We start from the raw sequence: 21,333 nt of genomic DNA on the forward strand, positions 1-21,333 counted from the left end.
CACTCTGTCACCCAGGCTGGAGTACAATGGCATGATCTCAGCTCACTGCAACCTCTGTCTCCCTGGTTCGAGCGATTCTCCTGCCTCAGCTTCCCGAGTAGCTGGGATTACGAGTCACCACCACCACGCTCAGCTAATTTTTGTATTTTTAGTAGAGAGGGATTTCGCCAAGTTGGCCAGGCTGGTCTTGAACTCCTGATGCCGGGCGATCTGCCCACCTCAGCCTCCCAAAGTGCTGGGATTACAGGTGTGAGCCACCTCGCCCGATCTATTTTTTCTTAAGTCACAGATTCTCTGACTTATTTAAAGTTGATTGGCCGGGCGCGGTGGCTCACGCCTATAATTGCAGCACTTTGGGAGGCCAAGGCGGGCACATCACGAGGTCAGGAGATCGAGACCATCCTGGCTAATGGATGAAACCCTGGTGAAACCCCATCTCTACAAAAAATACAAAAAAAAAATAGCCCAGCGTGGGAGTGGGCGCCTGTAGTCCCAGCTAGTCGGGAGGCTGAGGCAGGAGAATGGCGTGAACCCAGGAGATGGAGCGTCCAGTGAGCTGAGATTGCGCCACTGCACTCCAGCCTGGGCGACAAAGCGAGACTTTGTCTCAAAAAATAAATAAATTAATTAAATAAATAAATAAAGTTGTTGATGTTTGTCCTGAAGCCCTTTTTTGTGGTTTTAGTACAGTCCACAGAAGTTCCTGTTAGGACAGTTGCAGTCTTACCGTGGCCGTGACTCTGTGTGTCAGGGACGTGTCCTCCTGGTGCCACCATGCGGCTGCAAAGAAATTTCTTCTCTGATTCTCCTTCTCCCCCTCCTACCTCCCCAGTCTTACTGTTAACAGTCCCAGGAATGGAAGAGACCACATCAGAGGCAGACAAAAACCTTTCCAAGCAAGCATGGGACACCAAGAAGGTAAGAGCCTGTGAGCTTTCAAAAACTTTTTTTCTTCTTTCTCTTCTCAAGCATCACCCGGGCAAAGGTGACAAAATGGCAGGTTTGGGTGGCTTCACCTTCCCGAGATAGGGAACCTCACTCCGATTTTTCCGTCTTCAAATTCAGAGAATCTGTTAGATCTGTTGATCACTAACAGCAGGCCTTATCCAACAGGCCGGAACTGCACGAAGAATTACAGCCCAGGCCGGGCGTGGTGGCTCACGCCTGTAATCCCAGTACTTTGGGAGGCCGAGGCAGGAGGATTGCCTGAGGTCAGGAGTTCGAGACCAGCCTGGCCAACGTGGTGAAACCCTGTCTCTACTAAAAATACAAAAAATTATGGCCAGACGTGGTGGCTCATGCCTGTAATCCCAGCATTTTGGGAGGCTGAGGCAGGCGGATCATGAGGTCAGGAGATCGAGACCATCCTAGCAAACATGGTGAAACCCCATCTCTACTAAAAATACAAAAACATTAGCCAAGCGTGGTGGCGGGCGCCTGTAGTCCCAGCTACTCGGGAGGCTGAGGCAGGAGAATGGCTTGAACCCGGGAGGCGGAGCTTGCAGTGAGCTGAGATGGCGCCACTGGACTCCAGCCTGGGCAACAGAGCGAGATTCCGTCTCAAAAAAAAAAAAGAAAAACTTAGCTGGGTGTGGTAGTGCACGCCTGTAATCCCAGCTACTTGGAAGACTGAGGTGGGAGAATCGCTTGAACCCAGGAGGCAGAGGTTGCACTGAGCCGAGATCGTGCCATTGCACTCCAGCCTGGGCAACAGAGTGAGACTCCGTCTCAAAAAAAAAAAAAAAAAGAAAACCCGTTGCTGGTCAAGTTGCAGCGAAAGGGACAGCAATGCAAATTACTCCTCCCCTGTGGGAAAGTGATGGACCAACCTGTGCCAAAATCCTTTCAAAAGGGTTTGCTCTAGGCTGGGCATGGCTCACACCTGTCATCCCAGCACTTTGGGCGGCCGAGGTGGGAGGATTACTTGAGCTCAGGAGTTCGGGAGCAACCTGGTCAACAAAGTGAGACCTTGCCTCTACAAAAAATGAGCCAGGCGTGGTGATGTGCACCTGTACTCTGAGCTACTTGGGAGGCTGAGGTGGGAGTATCGATTGAGCTCAGGAGATCAAGGCTGCAGTAAGCTATGACTGTACCATTGCACTCCACCATGGACAATAGAGCAAGACCCCTTCTGTCCGGGAGAAAAAAAGAAGTATTTGCTCCAACAATTTCTACTTCAGGAATTCAGTAATTGAGAGCTGAGGAACAAGTAAGGAGCGACGTGTTTAAAGGTATTTTCCAGAGCTTTTGCAATAAACTAGAAACAGCCTGCACATTTCAGGAATGAGGGATTTATTGAGGAAATTGTCTTCAGTCCCTCGAGGAGATGGGATTTTGAAGAAATTTTAAAATCATGAGAGACACTCCTGATACTATTGTCATGTGGACAGAATAGGATAAGAATATTGGAAAAGGCATAAAACACGCAGAGATGCAGCTGCACAGATACCGGCAGGCAGACCTGACTGAGGGGCGTCTCACAAGGGTTGTGCGTCCTCTGTCCTGGTGAGTGTGGGTGGTGCTGTCAGCCCTTTATATCCATCTGTGTATTTCTTTTTCTTTTCTTTTTCTTTTTAAATTTTGTTATATTTATTTTAATTAATTATTTTTATTTATTTATTTTTTGAGAAAGAGTCTTGCTCTGTCACCCAGGCTGGAGTGCAATGGTGTGATCTCGGCTCACTGCAACCTCCGCCTCCCGGGTTCAAGCGATTCTCCTGCCTCACCCTCCCAAATAGCTGGGCTCACAGGCGTGCACCACCATGCCTGGCTAATTTTTGTATTTTTGGTAGAGACAGGATTTCACCATGTTGGCCAGACTGGTCTCAAACTCCTGACCTCAAGTGATCTGCCTGCCTCAGCCTCCCAAAGTGCTGGGATGACAGGCTCTTTTTCTTTTTTTAGAAATAGGGTCTCTCTTATACCTAGGCAAGAGTGCAGTGGTGCCAGCCTAGCTCACTGCAGCCTTGGAGTCCTGGGTTCAAACAGTCCTCTGCCTCAGCTTCCAGAGTAGCTGGGACTGCAGGCGCATGCTACCATGCCTGACAAATTTTTGTATTCTTTGTTTTTTTGAGGCAGGATCTTGCTCTGTTGCCCAGGCTGGAGTGCAGTGGTGGGAACATGGCTCACTGCAACCTCAACCTCCTGGGCTCCAACGGTCCTCCTGCCTCAGCCTCCTGTGATGCTGGGACTACCGGAGTGTGCCACCAAACCTAGCTTTTTTTTTTTTTTTTTTAAGATGGAGTTTCACTCTTTCGCCCAGTCTGGAATGCCATGGCACAATCTGGGCTCACTGCAGCCTCCGCCCCCCAGGTTCAAGTGATTCTTCTGCCTCAGCCTTCCGAGTAGCTGGGGTTACAGGTGTGAGCTACCATGCCTGGCCAATTTTTAAATCGTTTATAGAGACGGGCTCACTTCATTGTGTAGGCTGGTCTCGAACTCCTGGGCTCAAGCAGTCGTCTGCCTCAGCCTCTCAAAGTGCTGGAATTACAGGCATGAGCCACCTCGCCTGGCCTATTTTTAAATTTTTGTTAAAGACTGGGGTCTCACTGTGTTGCCCAGGCTAGTCTCAAACTCCTGGGCTCTGTCTCTGTGTTTCAGTTTGGCACAAAGAGTCACTCACTGGGATTTCCACACTTGTGGGAAAAAAACTTTAAAAAAGAACTCTTGGCCGGGTGTGGTGGTCACGCCTGTAATCCCAGCACTTTGGGAGGCCGAGACGGGTGGATCACAAGGTCAGGAGATCGAGACCATCCTGGCTAACATGGTGAAACCCCGTCTCTACTAAAAATACGAAAAAAAATTAGCTGGGTGTGGTGGCGGGCGCCTGTAGACCCAGCTACTTGGGAGGCTGAGGCAGGAGAATGGCATGAACCCGGGAGACAGAGCTTGCATTGAGCTGGGATCTCACCACTGCACTCCAGTCTAGGCGACAGAACGAGACTCGGTCTCAAAAAAAAAAAAAAGAAAAAGAAAAAAAGAATTCTAGGCCAGGCGCAGTGGCTTACACCTGTAATCCCAGCACTTTGGGAGGCCGAGGCGGGTAGATCACCTGAGGTCAGGAGTTTGACACCAGCCTGGACAATGTGGTGAAGTCCCGTCTCCATTAAATACAAAAAATTACCCGGGCGTAGTGGCTACATGCCTGTAATCCCAGCTACTTGGGAGGTTAGGGCAGGAGAATCGCTTGCACCCGAGAGGTGGAGGTTGCAGTGAGCCAAGACTACGCCACTGCACTCCAGCCTGGGTACCAAGAGCAAAAACTCCATCTCAAAAAAAAAAAAAAAAAAAAAAAAGAACTCTAGGCTAGACACCGTGGCTCAATCCTGTAATCCCAGCACTTCGGGAGGCTGAGGTGGGAGGATTGCTTGAGCCCAAGAGTTTGAGACCAGCCAGGGCAACATACTGAGACCTGGTCTCTACAAAACATTTTAAAGCAGTTAGCTAGTATGATATGTGTGTGTGCCTGCTACTTAGAAGGCAGGAGGATCACTTGAGCCCAGGAACCCAGGAGTTCGAGTCCAGGCTGGGCAACAGAGCAAGACCCTGTTTCTAAAAAAAAAAAAAAAATTCTAACAGCAAACAAAACTAGAAAACAAATGTCCAGCAGCAGAGAGGTGGGTAAGTAGGCCACGGTCCATCCACACAGCTGGATGTTCTGCCGTTACTCAGGAGAAGGAAGATGGCGACAGTCACCTTGCAGAGGGGAGACACACCCCTGATGGTGGAGTGGGGTGGTGGGTGAATTTTTGATACTGCTCGGAAACCCATTCATGTCTCCATAATGTTGGTGGAATGCTTTTCAAAGTATTCTTGAGAACGTGATCGCCAGTGTGCTTTGCAGAAATCCGGTAATGAAGCGAATGTTTACTCTCAGAATGAAGGAGGCTCTGGCCAAGTAGAAACCCGTTCAGCCGGCGTTCCCCGCAGAGGCTTAAGGCCTGCCGGTGGCACGCCACCCCTCGGGCGCCCCAGTGGCTGCGGGTTGGGCATTGCCCCCTCACGGTGTGTGCACTTTGAGGCCAGCTCCACCCTCTGCCAGCGCGTTCGCCTTTTTCATCTGATAATCCTGAAAGAACTCAGCCAGAAGTGTTTGCCCCAGGGCCCCAGGGGCGGAAACGTGTCACACTGGGAGGCCTCATCCATGGCCAGGGTTCTGTCTGGTCATGCCTGCCGAGAGCAGAAGACGGTCCTGCCTTTGTCCTTGAACAGGAGTCTCGGGGGCCCCTACCTGGAGCCTGTAGTTCCCCAGGGCCTGCAGTGATCCCATTGTCTTGGCTGGTGTTAGCACCCCCAACTCACACGGGAGGAAACACTGGTTCCCAGAAAGGTTTTCCTGGGCACCCCCTCCACAGGACCCACTCACCGGTTTCTGTCCGTGAGCGGTGGGGGTTCGGAGGCTGCCCTGCTACCCTACTGTGTCCTCACAGCCAGAGCCGGACCCCACCCTGCCTCAGAAGCCCTCGGAGGTACCTGGCAGATCTTTCTGCTGGGATTATGATTTTCTTTCCCGTTGCTGTGGAAGTCCACACCTCAGGCCGGGTGCCATGGCTCATGCCTGTAATCCCAGCACTTTGGGAGGCCAAGGCAGGAGGATCGCTGGAGCCCAGGAGTTTGAGGCCAGCCTGGGCAACAGTGAGACCTCATCTCTAAAAAAAAAATAAAAATTAGTCTGGGCACGGTGGCTCACACCTGTAATTCCAGCACTTTGGGAGACCAAGGCAGGCAGATCATGAGGTCAGGAAACCGAGACCATCCTGGCTAACAGTGAAACCCGTCTCTACTAAAAATGCAAAAAAATTAGCCAGGCGTGGTGGTGCGCATCTGTAGTCCCAGCTACTCGGCAGGCTGAAGCAGGAGAATGGTGTGAACCTGGGAGGTGGAGCTTGCAGTGAGCTGAGATTGTGCCACTGCACTGCAGCCTGGATGACAGAGCATGACCCCGTCTCAAAAAAAAAAAAATTAAAAATTAAAATTAAAATTAAACATTTTTTAAAAAGGCAGAGGAGGCTGGGCACGGTGGCTTATGCCTGTAATCCCAGCATTCCGGGAGGCTGAGGCGGGCAGATCACGAGGTCAGGAGATCAAGACCATCCTGGCTAACACGGTGAAACCCCATCTCTACTAAAAATACAAAAATTAGCCGGGCGTGGTGGCAGGCGCCTGTAGTCCCAGCTACGCGGGAGGCTGAGGCAGGAGAATGGCGTGAACCCGGGAGGCGGAGCTTGCAATGAGCCGAGATCCCGCCACTGCACTCCAGCCTGGGCGACAGAGTCAGATTCCATCTCTGAAAAAAAAAAATGGGGAGGAGCCCTTCCCAAGACTCTGAACTTCAAAGGCTCTGTGGGCCACAGTCCAAGAAGAGCCCATTGTGGGCCCTTTCCATATACCACGTCCCAAAAGTGTCCTGACAGTGCTCCACAGCCAAGCAGAAAAACCAGTGTCGTGCTGAGGACTACCCAAGCCCTAGTCACTGGGGATGAGTGTGACTGCCGGCAGAGCAGAGGGACGTCTCAGGACTCTCAGGAAGTAGCAGACCCTGAGGGTCCCCGGGGAAGTCATGTGTCTAGGTCTCGCTGCAAAGCTGGTCAGCCCCAACACAGGGGCAGTGACCTCTGAACTGAGTTTAGGACATCAGGTCCAAGCCTCCTGGGGCTCCCCTGACTCAGTTCTTCCCTCCTTTGGGCCTTGGGCTTGATTCACTCCCTGGAGACTAGTGGCTGATCATAAACTCGCCCGGTGGGCACTGGACAGAGGGAATTCCTGCCCCCGGCACCCCTGCCACCATGATCTGGGAACGGCATGGATGATTCGGGATGGCTCTAGGGACACTTAGCCTCGGGTACCAGGGCTTATGGCGGCCAGCTCAGCAGAGGCCCCTCTGCTGAGCTGGCCACTGACTGCTGTGGTACAGCCTTGGGAGTGTCAAGAGGCGCTTTACACAAAATTTTAAAAGCAGCCGGGCGTAGTGCAGTGATGTGTGCCTATGGTCCCAGCCACTCGGGAGGCTGAGGCAGGAAGATCACTTGAGCTCGGGAGGTTGAGGCTGCGGTGAGCTGTGATCACACCACTGCACTCTAGCCTGCGTGACAAAGTGAGATCCTGTCTCTATGAAATAAAATAAAGATTAAAAAAGATCCACATACCATGTTCTCCCCCGGCTCCTTCTCTGAAAAGAGACTGCCCACTGAGGGCAGGAGCAGGGGGAGGGAACCCATAGGGAAACCCTGTCTGTGCAACTCTTGGCTTCACCCTGGGCATGTCTGGGGCCCGCCCCTCCACCCTGGGGAGTGCCCCTGTCCTCCATCTGCAGGTCTCTGTGGCCCCAACAAGCCTGGTTCCCATGGTGCATCTCTGGGGTTTGTGGGAATATCAGCCGTTTCAAGGAGGCCCAGTGCCCAAGAGGAGGGCCCCACAGGGCGTGCCCCAGGGCTCAGGCTCTGCTGTCTTCTCTTTCAGACGGGGTCCAGGCCCAAGTCCTGTGAGGTCCCCGGAATCAAGTAAGTCTCCACAGGGCCCCCCACCGCACACCGCAGCTGCTGTGCTGCTCCATCCACCCTGGGGCATTCCGTCCACTCTCTTGAGGTTGCAAGTCCCTGCAAGAGGGACACCATGTGACCGGAGGCCAGTGACAGAGCCCCCACATGCCCACCCCTCAGGCACATCATTTCCAGGGATGATACCCTCTCCTGGGTTCAGGGAAGTTGTTGCCCCCGGGCCCCCACTGTCCCCACCGGGTGATAGGCTGCTTTCCAAGGTCCCAGCCAGGTGCTAGCCGACAGTGGTTTCCCAAGCACACAGCACCTGATGGGGAGTGCCCTTTTGCACTGCTGAGTTTCTCCCGCCAGCCCCCTGCCCCCCGACCAGCCCTGCCGCACGAGCTCATTCCTGCCTCCCTCTGGCCTTTCCCCAGCATCTTCCCATCCGCCGACCAGGAAAACACTACAGCCCTGATCCCCGCCACCCACAACACAGGGGGCTCCCTGCCCGACCTGACCAACATCCACTTCCCTTCCCCGCTCCCGACCCCGCTGGACCCCGAGGAGCCCACCTTCCCCGCACTGAGCAGCTCCAGCAGCACCGGCAACCTCGCAGCCAACCTGACGCACCTGGGCATCGGCGGCACCGGCCAGGGTAAGGCAGGAACACTCTGCCCTCAGACAGAGCACCAGCTCGTGCAGACAACACGGGCATCTGCAGGATGACTTGGCAGGGTCCTGTCCCAAACACCAGGGCATGGGGGAGAGGGCTGGGGGGTGGCCAACAGGCTGACCCAGTGGGCACAGGCATCCCAGGTAGGGGTGGGGCCTGAGTGCAGGCCTGGTAGAAAGGAGCGTGTGGTGCCCCCAGACACCAGACAGTGGGTTTGAGGGTGTGTGATGGTGCTTTGGGGAGTCCAGGAGGGGAGCCCTGGGGGTTTTAACCCAGCTGGGGTGGGCTACGCCTTCCCTCCGCCCCTCCTTGCCCCCAGCCCCTCATTGGGGGGCGGGATCAGGCCTGACCTGCTTCCTCCACCCGACATCTGACAGCGACCACCTGCTTGTCACACCCCAGTCTCCCCACTCCCACTCCTGTCTCCAGCTCCACACTCCTTTCTTCCTCAGCCACATCCACAGGGACGTCGCACAGGCCCCTCGCCCGTCCCAGTAGCTCCTGGCACTGCTGCTGCCCTGCTTCCCCCGGGACCCCCCTTCTGTGGCTACACTGATTGCAGAGGTGTCCCCCCAACTCCTCTGTCCTTTTCCAGACCTGGACCTGGCCCATTGTCAGCGTATCCTGTCGGTTCCGCCCTCAGGACCTGGCCTAACCTGGCCCCTCTCCCCAGGCCCCCAACCCCCTCTCCACCCAGAACAGCCACCAGCCATGGCTTCCTCTGCTTGGGACATTGCACAGCCCCTAGCTCCCTTTCAGTGAAAGCCTGAGGCCTCCAGGGCCTGGGATGTCCACCCTGGCCCACCCTCCACCCTCTGACCTTAGCCCCAGCCCCACCTCAGGGCCTCTCTGCACATGTAGTTCTTCCCCTCCAGGCGGCCGCAGGCCTCCCTCCCTCCCCTGCCCTGCCCCGTTCAGAGCTAGTCCGTTTGGCAAGGCCATTCCAGCCCTGGCCTCTCCTGCCACATTGCTTTCCCGTACCCCTGCCCTGGCCCACGTTGCTGCTCCATCCTTAGCTGTTGCCTGTGTCCCCCGTTGGCTGTGCAGTGTGTGACCTGCATCCCGGGGGTGGCAGGCACCTGGCTTCCAAGGAGGAGAAATGGCGTGGCTCCAACTAGCCCCAGGGGGTGGGACAGGCAGGGGGATGCACTAGGGGTGGGGGTAACACACGCCACCTCGCTGTGCTCTGTCCTGCCCCAGAGCTGCAGAATGAACCGGCCCCGGCCCAGTCCACAGCCCATCCTGCCTCTGCCGCAGGCTGGGAAGGTAGCACCAGGCAGGACTTTCCATGAGACAGTCACATGCTTACATTTGTAACTGGCAAGTCCCCCTGGCTGCCCTGGAAGAAGGAGCTGTTGGGAGGGGTGGCCGCTGGAGCAGGACAGCACCCCAATCGGGGGCTCTGCTGGGAGACTCCAGGGTGAAATTGGCCAGCCTGCGAGCCAGGTTGGTGCAGGGAGTGAAGGGAGAGGGAGGAGCCTGGAGGCACTCTTGGCTTTGGTGCCAGCAGGGCCAGGGCAGGCAAGGGGTGTGGAGGGTGCCGTGAATGTTCCTGGGTATTTTGGAGGAGGGCATGGGGACCAGAACAGTGAAGAGGGGACAGGGCCCCAGCCCGAGCGCATCAAGGCTGTGTTCTGACTCCCACACCTGGGCCCTGGGCCCGAGGGGCTCTGCCACTGGACAGAGGGCACCAGAGAAGGCCCAGAAAACACAGCCGATTCGGAGGAGCCCTGTTCATTGTCTCCAGATAGACAGGGCCAGGCAGGCAGCATCCAAACGCACTTGCGCGGAACCAGAAAGCCAAAGGCCAGCGCTGGGGCTGCAGGTACCTCTGCCCTCCATAGAAGCCGCCATCTCCCAACCCCTGCTTTTCTCCTCACATCTCCTCACGGCCACCAGAGCACATAGCCCCCTTCCCGCTGGAGGGTCCTTGGCAAGTCCCCAGCGCCCGCCCAGGAGCCGCGCATCTCCAGCCGGCGCCCAGTCTAAACAAGTGCAAGGAAACACACAACACATGTGGAAGGCGGAGCCGGTGCTGGCCGGAGCAGCCCGGTAATGCCTGACATGTGTTGGGTTGTTTGTGAACCTGCCGCCCAAGCAGCTCGCCTGGCAGGGGCTTTGCTTTCTGGGCGCCTTTTAAATCAAGCCGAGCTGCCGGCCCCTGGCACACACGAAGGTGGCCCCCTCCCTTCCCCGAAGCCCACCCGCCAGTCGGAACGTGAGCTCCTCGGAAAGGAAGAGGCCTTCGTGGCTGGGGAGACAGTACCCCCCTTGGCTCCATCTACATTTCCCGTATCCCTGGCTGCTTCCCAGAGTGCAGGAGGAGGGCAGGCCCTGGCTTCTCCTTCCTGGCCCAGCTTTGAGTCCAGGCGGGCCCTGCCACCTGGCCCGCCCTCCCCTGGCAGCTCTCCCTGCCCGCCCCAGACTTCCCCTCCAGCTGGCTCTGCGCCTGTTCCCAAAGGTGAGCCAGGTTGCCGACAGGAATTCAACAGCAAGGCGCCCGTCCGCCATCCTGGGCCAACTGGCCTCTCTAGGGGTGGCCGAGAGCTCACTTTGTAGCCAGTGGAAGATTAAAAACCCCCTTGTATTCAGGGCAGACGTTAGAGACTGGCAGCCCAACGGCCCAATCCACCCCATAATATGTTTCTTGTAGGCCCGCAGTTGTGCATCTGTGATATGGCCACAGGCCACATCTCGACGTTTCAGACAACAGCAAACCACATATTCAGCAGTGGCCCCATCAGAGTATAATGCCATGTCTTACTGCTCCTTTTCTAGGCTTAGACACACAAGACACACAAGTCCTTACCATTGTGCTACAGTCGCCTACGGTTGGTTTTTTTTTTTTTTTTTTGGAGACAAAATCTCACTCTGTCACCCAGGCTGGATTGCAGTGATGTGATCTCCGCTCACTGCAGCCTTCGCTTCCCGGGTCCAAGCAGTTCTCCTGCCTCAGCCTCCCGAGTAGCTGGGAGTACAGGTGCCCACCACCATGCCTGGCTAATTTTTGTATTTTTAATAGAGATGGGGTTTCACCACATTGGCCAGGCCGATCTCAAACTCCTGCCCTCAGCCTGCCCCGGCCTCCCAAAGTGTTGGGAATACAGGCATGAGCCACTGCGCCTGGCCAACGGTATTCAGGACACTCACCCTGTACAGGTTTGTAGCCTGGGAACAAGGGCCCTACCATCTGGCTGAGGTGTGCAGAGGCTCTGCCATCCAGGTTTGTGTAAGTTGCTCTGTGATCCTCATGCACAGCCATGAAATCGCCGGACAACGCATTTCTCAGAAGTCACCCCCATTGTTAAGTGATGCGTGACTGTACTTAGAATCAACATTAAAAAACCAGGGGAGTGCCAGTAGAACACCAAATTTCTGGCTGCTCTTGAAGAATCAGAGAGCCCAGTGACCATGGACAATGTCCTGCACCTCAAGATGGGCCACAGTGCTCCAGTTTGCCTCAGGCCCCACCCGCCCCTGTCGTCCCACATCCATACCCTCACACACTCCTGACATCTGCCCGTACTTTTGTACCGAGCCCGACCTCTGCTTCTGACCTGGGCACTGAGCATCTCTTGGCCTGCTGGATGCACGAAGTGGTGGATACTCAGGAGAAGATGAGGGAGTGGCCCAGGGTCATGACTCTGAGTGTGCTCTGAGCAGGCTTCCCCCAGATCCTCTCGCCCAGGCATCTGTTGATGCCTCCCTGGACGCCAGGGTCTGCAAAGGGCGCTTGCTGCCTGGGGAGCAGTCGACAGCACCAGGCTTCCTCCCACACGCGCAGCCAAGCAGAGCTGCCAGGGCGTCCGAGGGGAAGTGCAGGCGTGACCAAGCTCGCCCCGGTGAGCAGCTGCCCTAGGCACGGACAAGGCTGTCTGTCATCTCCCCTCGGCGCTTGTCGGGTGTGTTCCGTGGGCCCACTCACCCGCCGTCTCATCTGCTGGAACAAGGTTAATCTGGTGCCTGGATCTACCGGGGTGAGTCAGGCGGCTTCACCCCCGCCTTGACTGCAGGCCAGACGCTCTTCAGAGCCTGCTCCTGACCTCACCAGGGCCTCACTTTGAACCAGAGAGGGCGGCGGTTATCGTCGCCATCTCACCAGCCAGGAAACCGAGTCTCCAGGATGGATGGGGGTCAGGCCAGGCCCCCAGGGCTCCTCCTGTCATTGAGGGACCTGTTGCCTGTCTGGCATGGTGCCCACGATAACCCAACCAGCCCCAGCTACTGCCACGTTGAACTTGTCCTCACCCAGCTCCATCACTGCAGCAGAATCCAAGGATTGGGTTGCTCAGGGCAAGGGCCTCTGGGGCCGGGGTGAGGGAAGGGGTGATGAGGCAGCCCCTGGCAGGACTTCCAGCAGGAATGAATGTGTCAGACCCTAGGGCAGAGAGGGGGAAGGATGTTGAGGAGTGACATTCTTTAGTTCAGGCAGCCTGACGGGTGGCACTGCAGCTCGGGGAATGCGCCAGGTCGGGGGAGGAGAAGGGATGTGGGACATGGGGGACAGCAGGTGCTCAGGTCTGGGGGCCAAGAGAAGCAGCTACAGGAATGGACACATTCACCAAAGGAGGGCAAGATCCATGAGGCAGTGGACAAAACCACAGCATTGGGCAGGACTTGCTGGCTTGAAGCTAACCACAGCCCAAGCCATTTTCAACCAAAAGAAAAAAAAGACATTTATTGTCTCCTAAAAGTGGGAAGCAAGCTCAGATGCTGCCTCTCCCCCATAGCCCTTCAGCTAGCTCCTCCCCTCGCCACAGGATGCCCCACGCACGGCTTCAGACAGCCCTTCCTGGAATTCCATCCAAAGTCCCTGGGAAGACTCTCATTGGGCCAGCCTGGTCACATGTCCATCTGGGGGCCAATTGTATGCTCCAGAGATGGGGACATGCTGGTTGGCTGGCTGTGAGACACCCGCTTCGTGGAAGGAAGAACAGACTATGCAGGACTGTGGGACCCCTGGGTTAGGGATCAGGGCCTTCAGGGGGTGCCCAGGTTTGGCAGTTGGGACATGCCCACGGGCTTCTGTCTGAGCAGTTAAGCTATTCCCATGCAGTGTGACTGTGGGTGTGTAAGCAGCCCTTTCTCAGTCATCAGTCTCACACCCACTCTCCCTCCCTCCCACTTCCTTTCCAGGGATGAGCACACCTGGCTCCTCTCCACAGCACCGCCCAGCTGGTGTCAGCCCCCTTTCCCTGAGCACAGAGGCGAGGCGTCAGCAGGCATCGCCCACCCTGTCCCCGTTGTCACCCATCACTCAGGTGCGAGGGCAAGGTGGGGGGCAAGTGGGAGGGGGAAAGGGAAAGGTGGACCCCTGGGTCTACCTCTTGGCAGGCCTCCTGCTCCTTCCAGGAGGCCCTGAAACCTTGAGAATGCTCCCAACACTTCTAATTGTTATCATATTTTCAGGCCGGGCGCCATGGCTCACGCCTGTAATCCCAGCACTTTGGGAGGCTGAGGTGGGTGGATCACTTGAGGTCAGGAGTTCAAGCCCAGCCTGGCCAACATGGTGAAACCCTATCTCTACAAAAATACAAAAAATTAGCCGGGCATGGTGGTGTGTGCCTGTGTTCCCAGCTACTAGGGAGGCTAAGATGAGAGGATCACTTGAACCCAGGAGGTGGAGGCTGCAGTGAGCCATGATCACACCACTGCATTCTACCCTGGGAGACAGAGTGAGACCCTATTTCAAAAAAAAAAAAAAGACTCAAGAGCTTAGCTTTTGATTTTTCAATTTGCTGTATTTGCTTATCTACTTTTCTGGGTAGTTTGTATGTGTCTCGGAATTTGTCCATTTCGTCTTTGCTATCCAACTTGATGGCAGAAAATTGTTCATAATACTCTTTTGCAATCCCTTTTTTTTTTTTTTTTGAGACAAAGTCTTGCTCTGTAGCCCAGGCTGGAGTTCTGTGGCACGATCTCAGCTCACTGCAGCCTTGCCTCCTGGGCTCAAACCATTCACCTGCTTCACCCTCCCAGGTAGCTGGGACTACAGGCACCACGCCCGGCTAATTTTTTTTTTTTTTTAATTTTTAGTAGAGATGGGGTTTCACCATGCCAGCCAGGCTGGTCTCGAACTCTTGACCCCAAGTGATCCGCCTGCCTTGGCCTCCAAAAGTGCTGGGATTGCAGATGTAAGCCACTGCACCTGGCTGTAATCCCTTTTTTAAAAAAGTTTTGAGACAGAGTCTTGCTCTGTCACCCAGGGTGGAGTGCAGTGGCGTGATCTTGGTTCATTGCAACCTCCGCCTCCCAAGTTCAAGCAATTCTTGTGCCTCAGCCACCTGTGTAGCTGGGATTACGGGCGCCCATCACCACGCCCAGCTAATTTAAAAAAATAAATAGGCCGGGCGCAGTGGCTCAAGCCTGTAATCCCAGCACTTTGGGAGGCCGAGACGGGCGGATCACGAGGTCGGGAGATCGAGACCATCCTGTCTAACACGGTGAAACCCCATCTCTACTAAAAATACAAAAAACTAGCCGGGTGTAGTGGCGGGCGCCTGTAGTCCCAGCTACTTGGGAGGCTGAGGCAGGAGAATGGCGAGAACCCGGGAGGCGGAGCTTGCAGTGAGCCGAGATCGCGCCACTGCACTCCAGCCTGGGTGACTGAGCAAGACTCCATCTCAAAAATAAATAAATAAATAAATAAATAATAGAGATGGGGTTTGCCATGTTGGCAAGGCTGGTCTCGAACTCTTGGCCTCATGCAATCTGCCCACCTTGGCCTCCCAAAGTGCTGGGACTATAGGCGTGAGCCACCACACCTGGCCTTGTAATCCTTTTTATTCACATAAAATTGGTAGCAAAGTTCCCATTTTCATTTTCTGATTTTAGTAATTTGAGTCTTCCCTCTTTTTTACCTAATCAGTGCAGCTTCATAGAATGAGTTAGGAATGTTCACTTCTCTTCTATTTTTTGGAAGCATTTTTAATTCCTCTTTAAATGTTTGGTAAAATTGGGCTTGTGTAATGGTAAATTCCTGTAGTCCCAGGTACTTGGGAGGCTGAAGTAGGGATTGCTTGAGCCCAGGAGTTTGAGTCCAGCCTGGGGAACATGGTGAGATCCCATGTCTTAAAAAAGAAAAGAAAAAAAAGAGTTTAGTAAAATTCAGCAGTGCAGCCCCCTGTGTCTTAGCTCAAATCTGTTGGGAAGTTTCCAATCTCATCTCCTTGTTATAAGGCTATTCAGGTTTTCTGTTTTTTCTTGAGTAAGTTTTGGTCATTTGTGCATTTCTAGAAATTTATCCATTTTGTCTTTTTAAAAACGAAACAAAAAAACCCTAACAGAACTTTGACATTTAAAAAATTTTTTTTAGTTTTTTATTTTAATTTAATTTTATTTTTTTGAGACAGAGTCTCACTCTGTCACCCAAATTGGAGTGCAGTAGCGTGCTCTTGGCTCTCCTATAGCCTCTGCCTCCCAGGTTCAAGCAATTTTTGTGCCAGCCTCCCAAGTAGCTGGGATTACAGGCATGTGCCTACCACGCCCAGCTAATTTTTGTATTTTCAGTAGAGACAGAGTTTCACCATGTTGACCAGGCTGGTCTCAAACCCCCGACTTCAAGTGATCACCCCACCTCAGCTTCCCGAAGTGCTGGGATTGCAGGTGTGAGCCACCGCACCTACTGCTTGTTTGTTTTTAACGTAACCACAGTGGCATTGTTCACCTACAACCAAGTTAATGGTAGTTCCTTGGTACCTGGCAATGCCCGGCCCGAACTCCATTTCTCCCCGCCCCTCGGCCCTCATGTCTCCTGTCTGCTTACAAAGTTGTCTTATTCAGATCGAGATCCAGACAGAGCTGTGGGCGCTGGCTCCTGGCAGCTGTGTCTTCAGCCACTTTATGAGCTAGGCTGTCTTAATCTGATACCTGCCCCTTCCCTCTATCTGGAAACTCTTTTCCCTTCACAAATGACCCACTGGTCCTCAGAGGCCGGGCATCCTACTAAGCGGTTTTTGTCCCATAGCTCCTGAGCACGCTCAGCCTTTCTTAGAGGGCAGGGACCCTACCTTCCCCAAGGACTGTCAGCTTGGTAGCACCTGGCTGTGAGTTTCCACCCAGACAGCCAGCGTCACACACTTCCCTCTCATTGATTTTCCTCTTTCCAGCTCTGTGAAGGCCTGAGCCAGCCCTTGGTGAGGGGCCATGCTGGTATCTCCAGCAAGCCCATCCTCTCCAGCATCCCCAGGGTGGGCAAGGCTTTGGGAGGCCGAGGCAGGTAGATCACTTGAGGTTCCCCCGCGGCACCCACAGGGGCTGGGAGCTGGCTGCTCACTGAGCCACCAGGGATGGCCATCCTGGGCTTGCCCTGCAGCTGGTGGAGCGGCCTGAGCTGCACGGCATGTAGTATGGGTGCAGGCGCAACAAGCTGGAGGAGGTCAGGTCCTGCACAGCTCCAGCTGACCCCTGGGGCCCTGGGTGAGGCCCACCCTCTCTAGCCTGGGCTTCCTCATCGTGAGGAGCACTGAGCCCAGGGGCTGTCCGTGATCACAGGCACTTCCACCCCACCTGCTGAGCATGCCAGGCTGTGGGGGCCTGAGGGGACCAGGCACTGACAACCAGGACCCGCCCTGCTTGACGCTCTCCTCTCCTGCAGGCCGTAGCCATGGACGCCCTGTCTCTGGAGCAGCAGCTGCCCTACGCCTTCTTCACCCAGGCGGGCTCCCAGCAGCCACCGCCACAGCCCCAGCCCCCGCCGCCTCCTCCGCCCGCGTCCCAGCAGCCACCACCCCCGCCACCCCCACAGGCGCCCGTCCGCCTGCCCCCCGGTGGCCCCCTGTTGCCCAGCGCCAGCCTGACTCGTGGGCCACAGCCGCCCCCACTTGCGGTCACGGTACCGTCCTCTCTCCCCCAGTCCCCCCCAGAGAACCCTGGCCAGCCGTCGATGGGGATCGACATCGCCTCGGTAAGCCCAGGGTGGGGGCCCTCGGGGCCTGGCTGGGGGTCTTGTGAGGACAGCCCGGGGGCTGCAGAACAGTCAGGTTACCTGCTGCATGGGCCAGGGGTCAGGACCCCAGTGAACGCTGCCCGGGCCCAGCCCTCCACGGGGCTACCCTTGGAATCAAACTGAGACTGTCACTCCCTGTAGAGATGGAGAAACTGAGTCATGAGCAGGTGGCTGGCCCCAGACTCCACCCAAGGTGGGCCACCCCATGTTTAACTGCCGAGCACCCCCTCTTGGCCTGTCTGACCTCTCCCATCCAAAGCCAGGCTTCCTTGGAGGCAAGAAGAGTACAGCATTCTCAGGGCCGGGGCACGGGCTGGGGCACAGGCCGGGGGCCAGGGGTGACATAAGCTCATCAGGGAAGGAAAGGCGAGGCCAGTCTGAGAGGCGGCAGCCCACTGGGCACAGAGCCTGGGGCCCAGGGCTGGGGGCTACAGCTCAGACCATTGGACTTTCTGCTCAGGGCCAGCTCAGGCAGACAGGGCTGGGCTTTGACCCCGTACCCACAAATCTTCCTGACTCTGCAGACCACCTGCTTGCTCCAGTGGTGTGGGCTGGGTGGGAAACAGCTGCATGGGGCCACATCCAGAGAAACAGGGACCTGTGTTTGGGGCACAAGTCCTCCCACTTGACCCGGCTGCCAGCCGCAGGCTAAATGTCCTCCAAAAATTTGTGTGCTCTGCAAAGAACAGCCCCCTGAGCGGGGTGGGGCAGGCGGGTGAGCCTACAGGTAGAGACCCACATTCCCAAGCTGCTCTGACCTTCGGAGGGTACCACCCAGGGCCCCCGGATGGGAAAGTGCCCAAGTCTTTCCTTTGGTGGAAACACAGCAGGTCCTGGGGGAGGCTCCCAAGGTGGGGCCTCACCTTGGAGCTGGGTGGTGTTGGAGGCACAGGGTGTCTGGGCCAGGTGCAGGGACGACCCTCTAGGGCTCTTAGGTCAGGTTGTCTATGCCCAGCACCCCCCACAAGAAAGACGGCTTCCTGCCCCCACTTCAAGTCAGTCATCCCTAAGTAACAGTGCTGGCACTTGTCACCTACACAGGAGAGCTCACTGCCACCCCCCGCCCTGCCCCGCCCCACCCCACCTGGACTCAAGCCCTACCCCACACTGCCCAGAAAGTGCCACCAAGGACATGGGGGAGACAGCAGTTATAGGCCCTGGACTGGTCAGGCTGGGCCTCATTCAGTGACCAGCTCAGACAGGTCAGGCAAATTGTCTGCAGGCACACAGCATGGCTGGGCCGTGCCAGGACCAGAGCATGGTCTGAATCCAGGGCCTGGCCTGGCCCAGCCTGCCTCTCTGAAAGGTCTGGGTCATAGCAGTGAGATGCCCGGGCCTTTGGTCCCTCGAGCAGGTGGAGGAAGTGGCTACCCCTTGCAGGTCTCAGACGGCATAACCCAGGTTATGCAGTAGGGCAGGGATAGTGACTTGGCTGCCCCGTGCTGGGAGCCTGGGCTGCTAGCAAGATGGCCTTTACTCAGTCCCCACCCTTAGAGACGGGCCAGACCGATGGGCTGCAGACTTGGGGGCTTAGAGAGGCAGAGGACCTGCCCAGGGCACACAGTGAGGGAGAGCTGGGAATAGGAGGCAGCACCCGCCTGCCCAGCCTTGGATTTTCCCTGCCCGTGAGGCTGTGTGTGTGTGGGTTGTGGGTGTGCACAAGTGGGTGGGTGCAAGTGTATGTGGTGTGCACCTGCATGGGTGTGCATGCATGTGGATGTGTGTGCACGTGTGCATGCGTGGGTATGTACATTTGTGGGTGTGTGGACATTTGTGGATGTATGGACGTTTGTGTGTGGGTATGTGTGCATGTGTGGGTGTGTACATTTGTGCGGATGTGTGCATGTGTGCATTTGTGGGTATGTACATTTGTGTGTGGATGTATGCACGTGTGTGCATTTGTAGGTGTGGGTAGACGTGTGTGCATGTGTGGGTGTGCATGCGTGGGTATGTACATTCATGTGTGGATATGTGTACGTATGTGGGGGTGTCCATATGTGCGTGGATGTGTGTGCATGTGTCTGGGTGTGCATGCGTGGGTATATATATTCTAGTGCGGATATGTGTGCACGTGGGTGTGTCTCTGTGTCGGTGTGCATGCATGAGAGTGCACGCGTTGCTATCTGGGTCTGAGCCTGCTGAGTCAGGGCCAACCCTCTGATCACCCTCCTGTAGCTCTAGGAAGGAGGGCAGTTCTCCACCCTCCACACCGTTCCTTCCTCGGAAGCTGGGTTTGGGGGCGGCTCCCCCTAGGTCTCAGGGACCCACCTTTCCTGCAGGTGCCCAGGCTCCTCTGCCTACCAGTGGGGTGGTGACGTCACCAAGGTGTGAGGGGTGGGGGGACCTGCCTGGGGGCTGATCAGGCTGCTCCCAGGAAGTAGGGACTGGAGCCCGGGCTTGGGGCAGCTGGGCTGCGGTGTGCTGACCTGTCTGTCATCGCAGGCGCCGGCTCTACAGCAGTACCGCACTAGCGCCGGCTCCCCGGCCAACCAGTCTCCCACCTCGCCAGTCTCCAATCAAGGCTTCTCCCCGGGGAGCTCCCCGCAAGTAAGGGGCGTCGCCTCCCCCTTGGCCTGCGGGCACCAACGCTCGTCTTGTTCATGCCCCGTGTGTTCCCTGCCCGCTGTCTGTCCTCATGCATGTCCTCATGCATCTCATCCCGTCCACGCCATCAGACCTGAGCTGTGCACCCACCAGGCTGCACCAGGGCAGGAACCCCACAGGCCCCTTCCCAGGAGCCACCAGGGCCTGCCTCTGCTGAATACTACTAGGTGGGGGTGACAAGGGTGCCTCATGTACATTAGTGACATTAGCGATGGCTGTGGCCCTGCCTGGATGTCCGCATTGAGTGGCCCAGGGGCGATGCCCTCCACACCCAGTGTGCCACCCGGAGAGTGAGCTGGAGCTTTGGGGGCTCCCCCGATTTGGGGGCGCAACTGAGATGGCTGGCCGGCCCGCAGGGAAGGCGCTGACTCTTCGGCCCTGCTTTCCCCTTCACCCCATAGGCAGCTGTGTTTCTCCAGAACCACTGGCCCAGGAGGTTTCTCTGAGCCACTCTGCAGTGTCTCAGGGCCCTTGTCCCCATTCCACAGACGGGAGACTGAGGCCGGCCTCAGACCTCACCCATCAGCCCTGGGTTTTCCTGCTGCGCCCAGCACCATAGGACCGTGGCTCGCGGATGCCCCAGCCCCTCCCAGGTTCAGGTTCCTCGGAATGCCCCTCCGTTCTGCCTGGCCGGTGGGAGCGGCCAGCCTGGTTCCCCACTCAGCCTGCTCGTGTTGTGCTTGGACATCAGGTGTGGCCAGTAGACCCCACATTCCATCTAGAACATGTGTCCAGGAAAAGGGGTACCCACAAGGCCAACATCCAGCCCCCAGCTTTTTTTACCCTGGCAGCAGAGCCTCCCCAGAACTCCACTATCTTGGGACCATCTCATCCCCACAATTTCACCGAGCTGAGAAGCCCCTAGCAGCCACTGCTGTGCCCCGGGTGCTGAAGCCATCCCTGTCCCTGGTAGAGGGGATGCTCTCGTCCTACTTCCCAGCTAGATAGAAGAGTCGCCCCTCCAGGGCTGAGGTTGGGCTCCCTTGTCCCAGGGCAAACTGTGAGTGCCACAGACAAGGACAGCGAAGCCCCTCTGCCCCCATCTCCAGCTCTCACACGTGTGTAGGGACATCTGCCCCATCAGGCAAGGGCTGTCTGGGATCACTGCCTGTAGCCCTGTGTTCTGGAGGCGAAGTGGGGGGCAGCAGTGGTCTCGGGGAGGCATGGGAGTCAGCCTGGTGTCTGCGCACGCTCAGTCTGTCCACACTGGCTCTCTGAGCTCTCGGGCTCTGGCAGCGTGTCTGGTCTCGTCGTGTGGTGCTGTTGGGGATGGCGCTGGGGGCGCTGGAGAAGCGGCAGGTGGGGCCTGTCGCAGGTGGGCAGCCCAACGGGGGCTGGTTCCTGAGTGAGGTCCCTCTTGCGTGTGAGACAGGACAGGAATTAGGGGTGAAGCCAGTTTCTCTCAGGAGAGAGTCACCAGTACGTCTGGTGAATTTTTGGGCCCCAAGCCAAAGCGGGTTAGTTTGCCAGGCAGCGAGCAGGTGGCGGTGTTGTCAAGCCCACGTCTGTGTGTCTGGTGTCCGTCGTGCGCTGGTGCGGGAGGCAGGCGGCTCTTGGAGGTGTGGGGACATCAGGATGGGGCTCTCAGGGGCAGATCGTTCTAGGTGGAGGCCAGACCTGCCTTCCCTCTG

The 21,333-nt window shown here is 56.5% G+C and overlaps 1 protein-coding gene across 6 annotated transcripts in view; it reads left to right on the forward strand.

The window, feature by feature from the left end:
• The window catches only part of LOC105485505 (CREB regulated transcription coactivator 1), a 100,469-nt gene that overhangs the window by 70,071 nt on the left and 9,065 nt on the right, over positions 1 to 21,333 (forward strand). For 5 of the 6 annotated variants that reach the window (XM_011747902.2, XM_011747979.3, XM_011747942.2 and 2 more), the window contains 6 exons: positions 833 to 918; positions 7,459 to 7,499; positions 7,913 to 8,133; positions 13,288 to 13,412; positions 16,748 to 17,056; positions 19,541 to 19,645. In XM_011747902.2, the coding sequence (XP_011746204.1) occupies positions 833 to 918; positions 7,459 to 7,499; positions 7,913 to 8,133; positions 13,288 to 13,412; positions 16,748 to 17,056; positions 19,541 to 19,645 (887 nt within the window). The remainder of the gene's footprint in view (positions 1 to 832; positions 919 to 7,458; positions 7,500 to 7,912; positions 8,134 to 13,287; positions 13,413 to 16,747; positions 17,057 to 19,540; positions 19,646 to 21,333) is intronic. The other variant, XM_071085996.1, reaches the window with a different exon arrangement.

Source organism: Macaca nemestrina, chromosome 20 (assembly GCF_043159975.1).
Source record: "Macaca nemestrina isolate mMacNem1 chromosome 20, mMacNem.hap1, whole genome shotgun sequence".
Classification (NCBI taxonomy): Eukaryota; Metazoa; Chordata; class Mammalia; order Primates; family Cercopithecidae; genus Macaca; species Macaca nemestrina.